Here is a 14665-nt window from a genome sequence, read left to right as displayed (position 1 = left end):
GAGTATTTTATACTTTAGTATTTGATGATTGATACATACTTCATCATTTAAATTTAATAAATTTGTATCAATCATCTATTGGTATGATATATAGCTCTAAGCATAGGCAAAAAATTTCCTAAAAATAATATTAATTTTATAATTTTTACTTTTATTTAAAAAATAATAATGGGATAATATCCAACCTTATTTGAATTCATATATGATCATTCATAAAATAAGACCGAAAAAATATGGACAATCGATTCATACTCATTTAATGACCATAGAAGATATATTATATTCTTTTTCTCTGTATTAAGTGAGTATTTTTCTTTATGAGGAATGTAATAGAGTACTTTTATTTTTTTGTATATTTTACTGTCGGTTGACCTCACATGAATCAAAAAAATAAATATATCTCTAGTTTTAATGTTGTCTATATAATTTTTAATCACTTGTCATCGCTAGTTATAAGATGGTGATAATCTGAATTTTATTTATGGAGATATTAAAAATAATAGAAAAAATGCTATTATCTTTTCTACATGAGGTGTTTAGGAATTGACATTGTACACATATTTTTTCTTTCGAAACATTTGCCTTCAATCATTATCTTTTCAAGTAATTTTAAGGGAGTAATTAGTGTATTCATTAATTATACGAATGCTCGTAAAGGAATCGAACAATTAAAGAAAAAAAAGAAGAAGAAGAAGAAAAAGAAAGAGTACATCTCCATACAAAATGGAGAAAGTCCCAGGAGCGAAGAAGCGCTAGTAACAGATGCATGCCTCCATGCATCATTTAGTTACTAAAAAGAAAGACGCATATAAGCCCAGCACTTTTATTGTTTTTGATAAATCCCTTTGCATTCTTTTGTCTACATAAATATAAAGTTAATTGGTTATAATTAATTTAAAATCTTTATAATAAGACTGTTGGGGCTCATAAAATACTGTTTTAAGAGTATAATTAGCAGACGATTGAATTAAAAGAGAGCAGTACCATCTCATTTATACTCAGAGTTGGCATTCTTATTTTTATTAACGTTAGCTCGTTGTACCAAAGTGTGTTTTGGAGGCAAACTAATGAATTGAGAGCTGTATAAACCCAAGTTACAAGCCGCTGTTCCTTCCTACATCTAGATTAAGTTTAAATGTGGGACAATTAACTTAGCCAAATTACAAATACAATCAACCGCAAGAACTTATAGAAACTGGTGAACTCACCAATTTAATGCACAAGCATCATCTAAATATACACAGTATATATATATATACATATATATCAATCTCTCTCTGTGTATAAATATATCAGAGACTTAAAATTGAAGATAATCATAATGCTATCTAGCAGCACCTGCACAGAGAAAGTCCTGATCATTCAATCAACTCGGATAACTGGAACTTTCCGCCGCGTAGATAATGTTTTATTCATATTCGCAATCTGAAGCAACAGTTGGCTAATCTTCTGCAAGAATCATTTCCAAATACCAAAATTAACACAAATATGCATAGCAGCACCCTTCCAAACATAATTTAAGCATCTGTCTAATGTGTTCTCTTACCGCAAATTCAAGTAATATGCCCTAAAGATTTATAGCTGTGAGCAAAATGAAAAATAGGATATTTGCATTAACATCCGAAACAGATAGAATCAGTAATTAATATGACCTGGTCTTTTTCTTTGATCAGAAGAAGCAAACTATTAGCACGCTTTTCCCGGATCCATTGACGCCACCTCTGCACTCTGGTATATATCAGCACCGCCGCGGCCACAACTGCACTTATTGACCCGAATGACCAAAATCCACTTCTAACATCACCTCGGTTTGCAATCGCAACAACCCAAGACTTCAAAATCTCGACCCTCAATTTCAAACGCTTCCCAGTTGAATCAGACAGCAACCCTTTTTCGCCTTCTTCTCCATTATTGCACACAGTAGTCGAACTCGGCTCACTAGGATCAGTTTGAGTGTCCGGTGGTGGTGGTGGCGGCTGTGGAGGAACTTGGAGGCCTTCGTGGTTGATTGGAGGGAAAATAGAGAGGTCACGGTGAGGAAGATTATTGTTGTTGTTTTTAACAGCAGCAGTTTCGAGTTTGATCTGCTGCCATTCGTTTAAGGATTCAGTGACCTCCGCACCTTCCATTTCTTTTTTCTTCCTCGATTAGCGATGCTGTTTAAGAATTGAAATTTGGAGCGTGTAATAAGAAAGAAACCAAGAGAGGGAAAATCTTGTCATTAACCTGACATGGTGCTGTTCTCTGCACTCTGCAATCTGGAATGGATAATGATAACTCTCTTTTATTTTTAAGTGATTTAATGGTGTTTTGGGAAATTCATGGAGGGATGAGTAGATATGATAATAGTAGAAATAAATATCTAGAGAGAGAGCCTGAAGTTGACTGAATTGTATGGATACAGATTTAACTTGTTCTCATTATCTTCAGAGGCATTATCTTTAGATTTTGCTGAATATATATGGAGCCTTGGATGAACATTTGGACATGGCAACAGGAATCTTGGTTTGAGAAATTCTTTTTCCTTTTTAATTAACTCTGATTCAAATCCGAAATCAAGTCTCGTACTAATTGATACTAGAATCCAACTAAAATCTGATTATTTTTATTCCTTTGATAAGAAATCATTATTCTAAATGAGACAAATTAATAATAAATGGATATAGAAGGAATATACGAAATTTGTGATATTAACATATTATTTTCTAAACATTTTTCTTTTGAATTACGCTCTTTGCCAAAATATACATCTAAAATCTTTTTTTTCACCTTTCAAATAAATAGCCACAAAAGAGGAAGATTTAAAAATAATACTAATATTTTAGAATCTGAAAGTAAAACTAATGACTATTTAATATTCTGTGTATTTGAAGCATCTTGTAAACTAGAGCAATAAAGATTTTACCACTGAATTTATTATATAATTTTATGTGTATATATATAATGATAATTTTTGATATTATATATAAATACATATTAACATTATATAACTTTTATTTTCATTTATAACTCATATATAAATTTTGAATACAAAATTATATACAATAATTAAAACATGAGATTCTTCTTATATTAATAAGGCAAAACAACTTATTAAAAAAATCTAATTAATATTTTTATCTATTTTTTGGTTCAATTGAATCTATTGATTTTTATAAAAAGTAGGGTTTCATTATTTTGAGAGCGCAAATAATAACTACTTTAATTATTTAAAGTCACGCTTATGTCGCGCGAGGGAAAAAAAAACCACTTCTTCTTCTTTATTTTTACACAATTAGTATTTAAAAATTTTAATTTATATAAAAAAGTAGTAACTTCTTTCCTCATATGAAATAACAACAACATTTTCGTCTTTTTCATAACGCTTGTATGTAAGTAGAGGGTGAGTGCAAACTGTTGAATTAGATCACATCTTACCATCTCCAATATATTTTACAATAAAACCATAAAAATATACATTCCATAAAAAAAAACTAATTCTAAAAGGAGGTTCTACGATTGTAAGAGCTGCGATGTAAATTAAATAAAAAAGAATAAATGACTTTCTTTTCTTCAACTAACATAAGCAAGACCTTAAAATATTCAGAGCGCTCTCAAGATAATGGAATTACACTTAATGATACTTTGGGCTTGGCTAGCATTATGAGTTAATTAGATATTTTATAAAAATTAACAGGTTCAGTTGAAAAAAAAATTAATTCAATTTTTCTAATAAAAGCAAATACATTTTTATACTTTTTGTCTATTAATAAATTTTATCTATAAATAAGTAAATTATTTATTTATGAATAATGAATAATTTCTATAAAATAAATTTTTTGTCATAGTCCCAATAGTATTATTTTATAAGAAGTTTAATTAGTTAGTTGATGTAGGATACATCAACTATGGCACCCTTTTCTTGATACATGTTAGGTCTATTCCTGACACGTAAAACACAAACAAATTAACTCAAATGTGTCAAAATTATTAAATAAGCTATCAAAATAATACGTGCGTTATTTGAGAAATATTGACGAATCAAGTTCCATCACAATTCTCAATCTTAGAAATTCACTAGAATAATCAGGCTTTACAATTTTATTATCGTATTTCTCACCGAATGTTGTCCAAATTTTGATTAAGGTCCCTGTTCTTTTTTTTTTTCTTCCTTCACAGATTTAAGGTTTTAAAAAATGTTAAAAAAATATCTATATAAATAATTAGTTGAAGAGATAAGAATAAAAAGATATCAAGTTGTTTTAAATATGTGTTGCCTTTCATATAAAAAAATAAATCATTATAAGAAGGATGTTTTACTGTTAAAAATTATAATTTATAAAAGTTTAATAATTCTTTTTTCTTTAGTGATTATTATTATATTATTTATGTCTAACAATATAAATTTATAATACTGTCACTTAACTATTAAATTGATCTTTTCGGATTAATAATTTTTTAGATATCATTTAATGATAAAAAATAACTTTATAAATTATAAATTTTGGATTTATATTATCCAATATAAACGACCAAAATAAAAATAATTGAATGCTTATAAATTAGAATACAATATAATTTTTTTATCAGAATTTATAAATAGATATATCTTTTTTATTTTAATACTAAAAATTCAGCTGCAAAAAGTAAAACTGTCTCTTTACCTGAGTTATGAATGACCGAGCCAGTTAGAATTCTTTCATATTAAAAATTTTGATTAGATTAGATGCGAATATCTTACACGAAATTAACTAATAAAACTAACGTGCACACCAGAATATCAACCTTTTCTCTTGATTAATTTTATTAATAACAAATTGTTTTTGCTAATGCTGTCGTCTATGCAATCAACTAACTTGGTAATGGTATTGGTAGTTATCGTTTGAATGCTGGATGACGACAGTGTTCGAGTCTTGACCGGTAGTTTAAGCGACCGCCATTGAACATATGGCCGTTGACTTATAACTGCCTCCGTCATTTCTTCTCAAAATCCCAGAATATCCCTCCATTATACTGTTCGTTTCCGTACAAAAACATGTTAAGAGGGGTATTTATGGTAATTCAGTTCAGCAAGCAAAGCAAATGGATTTATGGAAGAAGAAGCTTCCCCATTTTTCACAGTTCACACTGCTCGCACAATTCTACCACTGTGAAGCGCGAAATGCTAAACTCTGTTTACACTGTTCAATTAAATTGTTAACAATAAACCATTCGCCTTCGCTTCTCCAGCAAGATCAAAACTACTCCAGGTTTGTTTGTTTATTTGTTTCGTTAGCTCAATCTCTCTGCAGCTTCTGCTCTTGATTTTGTGGTTTGGTTTTCTACTTCATATTCATTTGTGCTTATCCAGCTTATAATGGAAAGAAAAAAAGCATAGAACAGTCTACAACTCTGCTTTTGACATCAGAAATGTCTTGATTATTTTTCAAATTGTTCAAATTCTGGTGGAAGTTACATCGCGTTTAAGACAAATTTGATTCTAACTTTAATTGATCAAAACAATCATTTCTTTTCAAATGGCTGAGATGATCATTTCAAACGGTTGACATGATACTAAACTAGTCTGGGTTGTTAAAACAGAATTTGTGATTTTCGTAATCATATGATGACTTGTGCTTGTAATTATGCTTCTTCTTTTTTTTCTTTTTCAAATATTGTGGTTGGGGTGTTGGTTTTTTCAGCTGTAGCTTACTTCACACGTATGGCATGCTTGTGTTTGTTTAAGGTTTTGAGGAGTGTTATACTTTCTAATGCTGGTTATGTTTTTAAGAAATTATTTCATTAACAAGTAATTTTCCTTGTGCTTGGATACAGTTGAGGAGTTGATGGTCAAGCTTCTTTGCAAGTTAGTATCGAGATTGCATTGACAAAATGCTCGTCTCTGCTCTTCTAACGTCTCTGGGAATAAATTCTGGTCTCTGTGTTCTATTCTTTGTATTTTACTCCATATTGAGGAAGCAACCGAGTAATTATGAAGTTTATGCGCCGCGGTTGCTGGCCGAAGGTAATTCTAAACGGAGAAGTCGTTTCAACCTAGAAAGGTTAATACCTTCTCCTGGGTGGATTAGTAAAGCGTGGAAGTTATCTGAAGAGGACATATTATCATCCTCAGGCTTAGACGCTGTGGTTTTCATGCGACTTATTACTTTCAGGTACTTTTGGTCCTCTTTGAAAAAAGAAAGAAAAGTTTACTTTGCCAACAAAGGATGCCTCCATTCTGCATTGACATATAGTCTTTTTTCTTTCCTTAGATTGGGATAGGGAGAAGCTGCATCAATTAACATCTCTAGATATGCAAATTTTGGATGTAAAATTTTTTTGGCGCTCTGTAGTATATTCCTGCAGTTCTGTAGATAATTCACTTCAGTGTTGAGAATGAGCTAGTATTCCCTGCATTCATGCTGTCTTAACTCTATTTTCTTTGGCCTTACGAGATGAGAAATGAACTGGTAGAGTTAATTATATGAAAAGAATTCTGGGCTTCCTATATTGGTGCATTACAGTCCAGGCAAGCACTTGTTTCCTTTGACAGGACAGTGAGGTCATTTTCACAATTCACAGTTTTAATGGTACTACTGACTAGCTCATAGTTTATCATCCATGTTTGTTATATGTGCGTGTGTATTTGCACAGTGTGTATACATTTACATCAGTGCACAATGTATTACGCTGCATCAGTTTTTGCTATTGTCTTAATTTTGGTACATTTGTATATGTTTTCTTGTTTCGTCTGAATACAAATTCATGCTCTTTGTTATATCTTAATAATGCAGTTTGAAAGTATTTTCATTCGCTGGGATAATAGGGATCTTTGTTCTTCTTCCAGTGAACTGCTTGGGAACCCAGCTTCAAAAAATTGACTTTGCAGATTTATCGAGTAATTCTTTGGACGTGTTTACCATTTCAAATGTAAATTATGGCTCAAAATGGTAATTTCCATCTTCACAATTAGATTTTAACAAAAACGTACGGTTTTAGAGTCAATTTGCCTTAGAATGGGAACTGTTCTAAGAGTACTTTTTTATTCATAAGAATTTCTTTGTAACTCATTTTTAATGTCTGCAATCCTCACTCACAATCCACCTGCCCTCACAGTAAAACTGAAACTTAAGCTCACCTCTCATATTTTGTAGCAAACCTTGTCTGAAACCTCAGTCTTAATGGATGTCCTTCATTACTTCTCAGACAGTTTTCTCACCTTGTTGCACCTTTGTAATTGACTGCGCTCGGTCCTAAATTAATGTCATATACAGTTTTAAGCGACAGCATCAAGCCTTCGATGGTATAGAATACCAATTTGATTCTTTTGGTTCTCATGGTACTATTTAATTCTTAATACTAGTCATATGTAATATCTAACTCATATATCTCTATTTGACTCGTTTAGGTCAATTGTATAATCTATTTCTCCATTCTAAGAGGTCTTGGCTGGTTCTAGGCTTTGTTAAGGCTGCTCAACTGAGATTTTAAGCATTTGTTTTCTTGAAAAAACTGTAACAAGAATAATTCTTAAAAATGAAAAGCTGAGCTCATAACCTTCATGATGTTTTAGGATATCTGAGTGCGTGGCTGATTTTAGTAAAAGGAAAAATTCATGCATTTTGGTCATTTTGGCAGGTTATGGATGCACTTCTGTGCTGTGTATATGATCTCTATTTTCATCTGTTACCTCCTCTACAATGTAAGTCAATTTCTATACAGTTTTTGCTTATTTTATATATACTTTCATTGGACTACCTCCAACTCCTTTTGCATATTAATAGAATTGCAAGTTTGCCTTTTAGCTGGCTGGATGACATTAGGTTTATGTTTCTTTGGTAGATTTATCATTGTTGTTGTGGAAAGGAAAAATATATGTGGAGGAGCTAATTGTTATTTGCTTTAATTTTGGTATAAATGTACTGATGGAGCACTGCTCAACATAAGAAATAGTTCTGAGTAATACTTGATTCTGCAGGAATACAAATATATATCTTCAAAAAGGATTGCTTATTTTTATTCATCCAAACCTCAGCCACATCAGTTCACCATCTTAGTTCGTGGTATCCCCGTTTCAGTTGGCAGCAGCATCAGCGAAACCGTTGAGAGGTTCTTCACAGAGTATCACCCCACTACTTATCTCTCACATATGGTTGTTCGTCGAAGTAGCAACCTTCGGAGTCTCGTAGTAAGTTAAATTTCCTTCCCACCCACCCCCCCACCCCCATGATTCCTTTTCTCCTTTTGGCCTTGTTTTACATATTTAAGCTGTTGACAATATCATGTAGTTCTTCCAATGTAATGCACTGCTATGCGCTTAATGCAGAGAAGCCTTGGTTTTTAATGTACATGGGTTGTTTTGCGAGGGAGAGTTGCTGAAATACTTTTCCACATGTTTAAAAGTTGAGTTTGTAGAATGAGAGTTTAGCTACAAAATTATGATTATGAGAACCAGGTATCTGTTACAGAAATGATAGGAGAGAAGCTGCTTAGCAAGTTGCAGAAATTGAAGAAAAAGATTGGTGGAGCTATAAAATGATTTTGCATGTGGAGCTATAATGATCTTCTTATCATTATGTGAGAGTTCAGGATGAGAATTGGTATTTCTCAAGAACCAATTAATCCAATTTTTACCCTAACTAGTCATTTTTATTGGGTGTCATGAGTTTCGCACAATGTCTCCACAAATAAAAACTTTAAACTTGAAATTGAATTTCCAGAGAAGCTATTCAGCCTTTGTAACATGGCTATTTTGTTCTTCTCTATGTTGGTAGAAAAATAGGTCACCTAATCCAGAATATAATAGCACCAACTAGCAGAAGTGTTGACATTTCGAATTGATAAATCACTTTCTTTGTAGGAAACATGAAATATGCCACAAAATAAAGAAACACACTAGTTCCATCTTATGAACTTTTTTAGAATCAGAAAACCAGTAAATGTAATGTAAGAGGCAACTTTCTTTAGATTGCTTCTCATCCTCCCTTATTTTTTTCTTGTAGACTGAAGCAAAGAAGCTGTATACAAGGCTTCTTCACTTGCAATCAGAGCCTTCTCACCAGAAGTATAGACGTATTGGATTGTTTGGAGAAAATGTTGATCTTGTGGATCATTATGAGAAGAAGTTGGAAGACGTAGAGCAGAATGTCAAATTGGAGCAATCTGATTTGTCGTTTGGAGAGGTATATGTTGCTCCTTTCATTTCTTTTATCCTTACAGTAATCTTTTTTGTTTTCCTTGCATGTTCTGTGACTTTTGTCTTAAAATATTGTTCAACAATTCAAAGGGATATTCATGAAATGTTGAATTGCGTCATGTATAATTTTTGTATGCATAGCACTTCATAAAATTTAATGTCATCCAGTTGTGGCGATATGTAAATTGGGTATTTGTATTATCTATGCTTAATGTCCAAAGCTTCTATAATAAAAGAGAACTTGTACACGCATGTGAGTCAGAGGGCTACCCATTTTCATCTAGACAGAAAACATGCATGTGCTTGTTGAATGCTTGCTTTTGATCTCTTTTGCTTGGGACCTATTTATACTTTCATTTTCAGAAAAATAGTGCTTTATTCTTATGGTAGTTGCCATTATGTCATGATTAGATTTTTTTTTTCTTTTTGTTTTCAGCTTATTTATCTCAGGGCATAAGGTGTTATGAAATACTTGAGCTGATTTCCAGAATGCATATTCTTCTTATAGCTTCCATGGTTGAATTGATTATTTGGCATTTTAATCAGGTTCTTTAGATTTGCCATTTTTGAAATGTTATTTAGTTCATTGGATTAATCTGAATGTCTTCTCTGTGCAAAAGGAAACCCGAGCTGCCTTTGTATCCTTCAAATCTCGCTATGGTGCTGCAGTTGCTTTCCATTTGCAACAATCAGTTAACCCTACGCAGTGGGTCACCGAGCAAGCCCCTGAACCAGACGATGTTTATTGGCCTTTTTTCTCCTCGTCGTTCATGCGAAGATGGATTTCTAAGCTTGTGGTTGTAGTTGCTTGTATTCTTCTAACAATTTTATTCCTCATTCCTGTTGTAGTTGTGCAAGGTCTTACTAACCTAAGTCAGTTGGAGATTTGGTTTCCATTCTTGAAAAGCATTCTAACCATGTGAGTACTGACCTTCACATTGGCATTTTTATTAGTTTCAACTCTTATCTTTTTCATCCTTATGCCCTATGCTTCTCTCTGATAGTAATTAAAGCTGTCATTTTGTACTGTTAGCCAATGAAGTGTCTAGAAGTTTGGTTATTTCTGAGTTATTCACCTCTAGTCTATCCAATATTCTGTTAGGAAAATGCAAGCTGGCTTTGCAATCTTGCATTAAGTTACCCTAATCATAAGTTATAAGGATGGTTAGCAAGATAGATTTTTATAGAAAAAGTTGCTCAGTTTGAATATAGTTATTTCTAGAGCTTCTCCTTTTCTGCGCGAATCTATAGCTTTGAATGAACTGCATTCTTTAATTGATTAATGCGACATTGGGTGTTATATGGTACCAGTATTTATTGGTCACCTTCTGATAGAATCTTTGTTTCATAATATTTAAAGCATGTGACACAGAACTCATTTTATTGTATAGATAAATTATTAGAAGTTAGAAGATTTGTAAACAGCCCACATTATCACATGATGCACATTTTGAATCGAATATGAACAATATTAGTTCTTAAACTTTCGATTATTTCAGGCTTAGGAAAGATTACCATTCTTTAACACTTGTCATCGAGATGATGCATAATGTGGTCTTACAGCAATATCTATTACGTAGTAAATAAAACAACAAAATGCTAGCTTGCTGACACAGTAACAAAGTTTTGTAGAAGATATATGTACATATATATATATTCATATCTTTTTTCTATTATGATTGTTATCTCTGTAATGATACAGGAGTGCTAAACTTCGTGTATTTTGTTTGCAGTACATTTGTTAGTCAGGTAATCACAGGATATCTTCCCAGTCTAATTCTTCAGTTGTTTCTAAAGATTGTGCCTCCAATCATGGAGTTCCTTTCCTCCATTCAAGGTTACATTTCCCATAGTGATATTGAAAAGAGTGCATGTAACAAAGTACTCTGGTTCACTATATGGAACATCTTTTTTGCAACTGTGTTTTCGGGGTCAGTGTTATATCAGGTGAACATCTTTCTTGATCCCAAGAATATTCCTGCAAAGCTGGCTGTCTCTGTTCCTGCACAGGTGAGGACAGAATATCTGAGCAAGTTGGCTGTGCTATCATGTTTCTACCTGCTTAGTTAATTAAAATAAATTATTTTACTTTTCTTTGTAAACATCTCTACTAGATGTTGGAAAAAATTGTTAGTCATAAATGTTTGGGATATATTCAGGAATTTAAAGATTGAAGATATAAATGTCTAATTACATGATAGATATGATTGGGAACTAAAATATCTACGTATTATAAACCTCTAAAAGAAAGAATCTTCAATATAATTTAATTTGCTTATGCTTAGAGTTTGGTAAAGTGAATCAGGATTACTTCTGACAAGCACCGTTTATTGAAGATTCTTTATGCAAACCAGTTTGGTGAAGTGAACCATAAGCTTTTTTTTCTTTTTATATGTAGGCATCTTTTTTCGTGGCTTATGTTGTTACATCTGGATGGACAAGCACTTCGTCAGAACTCTTTCGCATAATCCCTCTTATTTGCTCTCTAGCAACTAGATGTTGTAAAAATCCAGATGATGAACTTGAAGTTCCATCTATTGCTTATCACAAAGACATACCAAGAATTCTTTTCTTTGGACTTCTCGGTATCACTTATTTCTTCCTAGCTCCACTAATTTTGCCCTTCCTCCTTGTGTACCTATGTCTTGCATACATCATCTTCCGTAATCAGGTTTGCATCTTTCCTCGCTCTTTAAATTTTTTAAGGTGCTATTTATACTTTTGCATATTACAAATGCGGCATATTAATATAGACTCTTCTGTTGTTATTATGTTTTTAGGTCAGGTTCTGTATCTTTATATATATACAACATGACTAACATAACTGCCATTAGAAAAGATGATTTAGAGTGGTAAAAGTACACTAAGGTGCATAGGTCTATTTATCTGCCAAATGCAACATTTACCTGGAAATAGGAAAATATGAACGCAGTTAAATTTTTTTTACTGTACATTGGTAAGTGAGTGTATCATCGTGGAACTGCACTTTGACAGATACAGCAATCTTAGTTCATTACTTCATAACACATGCAGGAATAGGGTTAATGTTGAATGTGAATTCATCTGTGAAAACATGCTTCAATTTGCATGACTATGTTCAATTTTTGTAGAACTAAATCATTTTACCGGATCATTGATTTTCAAGTCATTAAAAGGGCAAGCTCTTTTATCACTACTCTACGTCACTTTAGTTGTAAAGATCTTTACTCTGTCCTTGCAAGTTTTCAAATATATCTAATGCTCTGAAACTGTATCATACAGTTCATGAATGTATATGCCCCAAAGTATGAGACAGCAGGGAAGTTTTGGCCTATTGTGCACAACTCGATGATATTCTCTTTGGTACTCATGCATGCCATTGCTATAGGAATCTTCACATTAAAGAAGCTCTCTACTGCGTCAACCTTAATTTTTCCTCTTCCAGTCCTCACACTCCTCTTTAATGAGTACTGCCGAAAACGCTTTCTACCGATTTTTATTGCTTACTCTGCTGAGGTATGTTCATAATTCATACCAAACTCTTTGTATCCTACGCCCAAGGGGATAATAGATTTCTTTCCTGTGCTGGCTTAAGAGATCCTCCCCATGGTTGACTTGGGTGAATTTCTGTTTTCAGGTTTTGATAAAAAAGGACAGGGAGGAGGAGAATGACCCTGCAATGCATGAATTTTTTGATAAATTGGTCACTGCATATCAAGACCCAGCTTTAATGCCGATTCAGTACTCTGCCACTGGTGATGGTCTTCATAGTCCCCTCCTATCATCTGCTGTTTGAACCTGAGGTATGACCGTATTTATATTGTATTTTGTGACTCATACTTGGCACTTCTATTATCATTGCCATTTTGATGAGTAATTTCCATTTCTTTTAAATGGATATCTGTTTGTTGTGGTTCTTATTTTAAGAGTTATATTGGCATGTAACCTCGATATATTAGTAAATGCAAGCATGTAATCAACTCCAATTTTATTAGCATACCCCATTGGTACATGAACTGATCTTAGTGCATCCTTGTTGTGAAATAAAACATTGGTGCACTGCTGTTATGTTTTTGCCATTATGAGTGCTCATTTTGTAGGGCATGATCAGAGGACACACTTCATAGAGCTTTGTCCTTATTGTTATTCTAAAGCTTGATAAGCATGGAGATGAATGTTTTTGTGATAACATAGTTCTTTCACACATTTTTAATTGTTAGGTTCTAGTTCTAGAAGACCTTGCATTATACTACCATCTGAATGCTTTGTGGCTCGCATTTTGAGTGTCATAAAAATCAAATAATTACATAAACGGGCTGTGTTAAATATCATGGTTCATAGGTGGTGGTCTCTAGGTAGTAAAGATACAGCACAAAAAACATATTGGAGGAATATCAGTCGGAGAATTAAGCTGGCTTTGTCTCTGCTTTTGGCCTTTCCCTGAATTGTTTGGGAGTAAAGTGTGGACAAATAAGTAGGGTATAGAACTCATTAATGATAATTTGATTTAATAGAAATTGGATTTTATTGAGCTTGGATCCCACTATTACCAAAATGACTAAAACTAGTCACCTAGTTGGTTGGATCTTAGCACTTATAAGTACTTTCACAGTTGTTTGCTTTAACAATGTGGGGTACTCTATCAAGTTTTGTAATTTGCTGCATCTAATTTCACATCCTTCCCTGCTTTCAATATGAGAGGGGAAAAAGATAAGAGTCAAGGGAAGGGAAGGCTTTTATTAATCTGAATGTAAGAATGCTTAGCTTAAAGGTTTTGTGATAACAAGAATGGGGTACACTTAGAAATTTATTGACATTAGAAATAATTTATGAGTTCTGTAGTATGAAGTTTGTTGATGTATATCTAACATATGGTGTCCTTATCTGCAGAACCCTCCATTGTATGTATGGTGAAGTAGTCCCTATGTATTGAAACATAATTGATACGGTCCCTCTATTGAAACATAAATGATATGCTGGGACTTTGGAAAGAAATTACACAAAGATTTGTTGTCACCAATGCAAAAGGACTGGAAACCGAATGTAGAAAGAGACAAGTGGACCGCTGACCTCCGCAGCAGAGAACGCTCGTGGGTAAGAAAGCAGAGAACAGTAGAGGTGCAGAGAAAACATTGTCAGTGGTGGATAGACTTTACTTTCTCTCATCTTTTTCTCTTTGTTATTTCTTTGCTTTTGTTTTTCTTTGAGAAAGATGAAGGCAGAAGTGATGTTTTGAACTTTAAAACCAAGAGTAGCTGCACTAGAAAACAAGAATCCATCCGTCACCCAACTGACTGATTCGTGCATACTGATAAGCTTGTTCGTGTACTGGGAGTGAAACACACCTAAGAGTAAGAACAAAAGAGCCAGAACATTCCTTATTTTCTTATGAGCTTATCGAACATGGGCTATTGAGTAGGTCAGTGATACTACATGTAATTTTGAGTTTTAATATTTTCATTGCTATGCAATATTAAGCATCTTTACCTTAAAAAAGAAAAAATAATAAAGAAAGAAAGAAAGATTTCTGTA

At 32.9% G+C, this 14665-nt stretch overlaps 2 protein-coding genes across 3 annotated transcripts; one reads left to right on the top strand and one right to left on the bottom strand.

The window, feature by feature from the left end:
* Positions 1-1186: 1186 nt before the first annotated feature.
* Positions 1187-2433, bottom strand: LOC8281855. The gene is made up of 2 exons (XM_002522441.4): positions 1653-2433; positions 1187-1449 (listed from the first exon to the last, which is right to left on the bottom strand). The coding sequence occupies exons 1-2, from the start codon at positions 2127-2129 to the stop codon at positions 1363-1365; spliced, it is 564 nt and encodes a 187-aa protein (XP_002522487.1). The 5' UTR covers positions 2130-2433; the 3' UTR covers positions 1187-1362.
* Positions 2434-4838: 2405 nt separating this feature from the next.
* Positions 4839-14665, top strand: LOC8281856 (CSC1-like protein At1g69450). 2 transcript variants are annotated; one of them, XM_002522442.4, is made up of 12 exons: positions 4839-5228; positions 5794-6131; positions 6753-6908; positions 7597-7660; positions 7937-8146; positions 8961-9140; positions 9775-10073; positions 10888-11164; positions 11553-11825; positions 12416-12649; positions 12771-12936; positions 14024-14665. In XM_002522442.4, exons 2-11 carry the CDS (start codon positions 5851-5853, stop codon positions 12927-12929), a joined length of 2133 nt encoding a protein of 710 aa, XP_002522488.2. In that variant the 5' UTR covers positions 4839-5228; positions 5794-5850; the 3' UTR covers positions 12930-12936; positions 14024-14665. The 2 variants fall into 2 exon arrangements, with proteins under 2 accessions (XP_002522488.2, XP_048234251.1); XM_048378294.1 differs by lacking the exon at positions 6753-6908.

The sequence above is a fragment of the Ricinus communis genome, chromosome 1 (assembly GCF_019578655.1).
Source record: "Ricinus communis isolate WT05 ecotype wild-type chromosome 1, ASM1957865v1, whole genome shotgun sequence".
Taxonomy (NCBI): Eukaryota; Viridiplantae; Streptophyta; class Magnoliopsida; order Malpighiales; family Euphorbiaceae; genus Ricinus; species Ricinus communis.
Note: the sequence above shows the minus strand (reverse complement) of the source record. Positions and strands in the feature narration are given on the sequence as shown.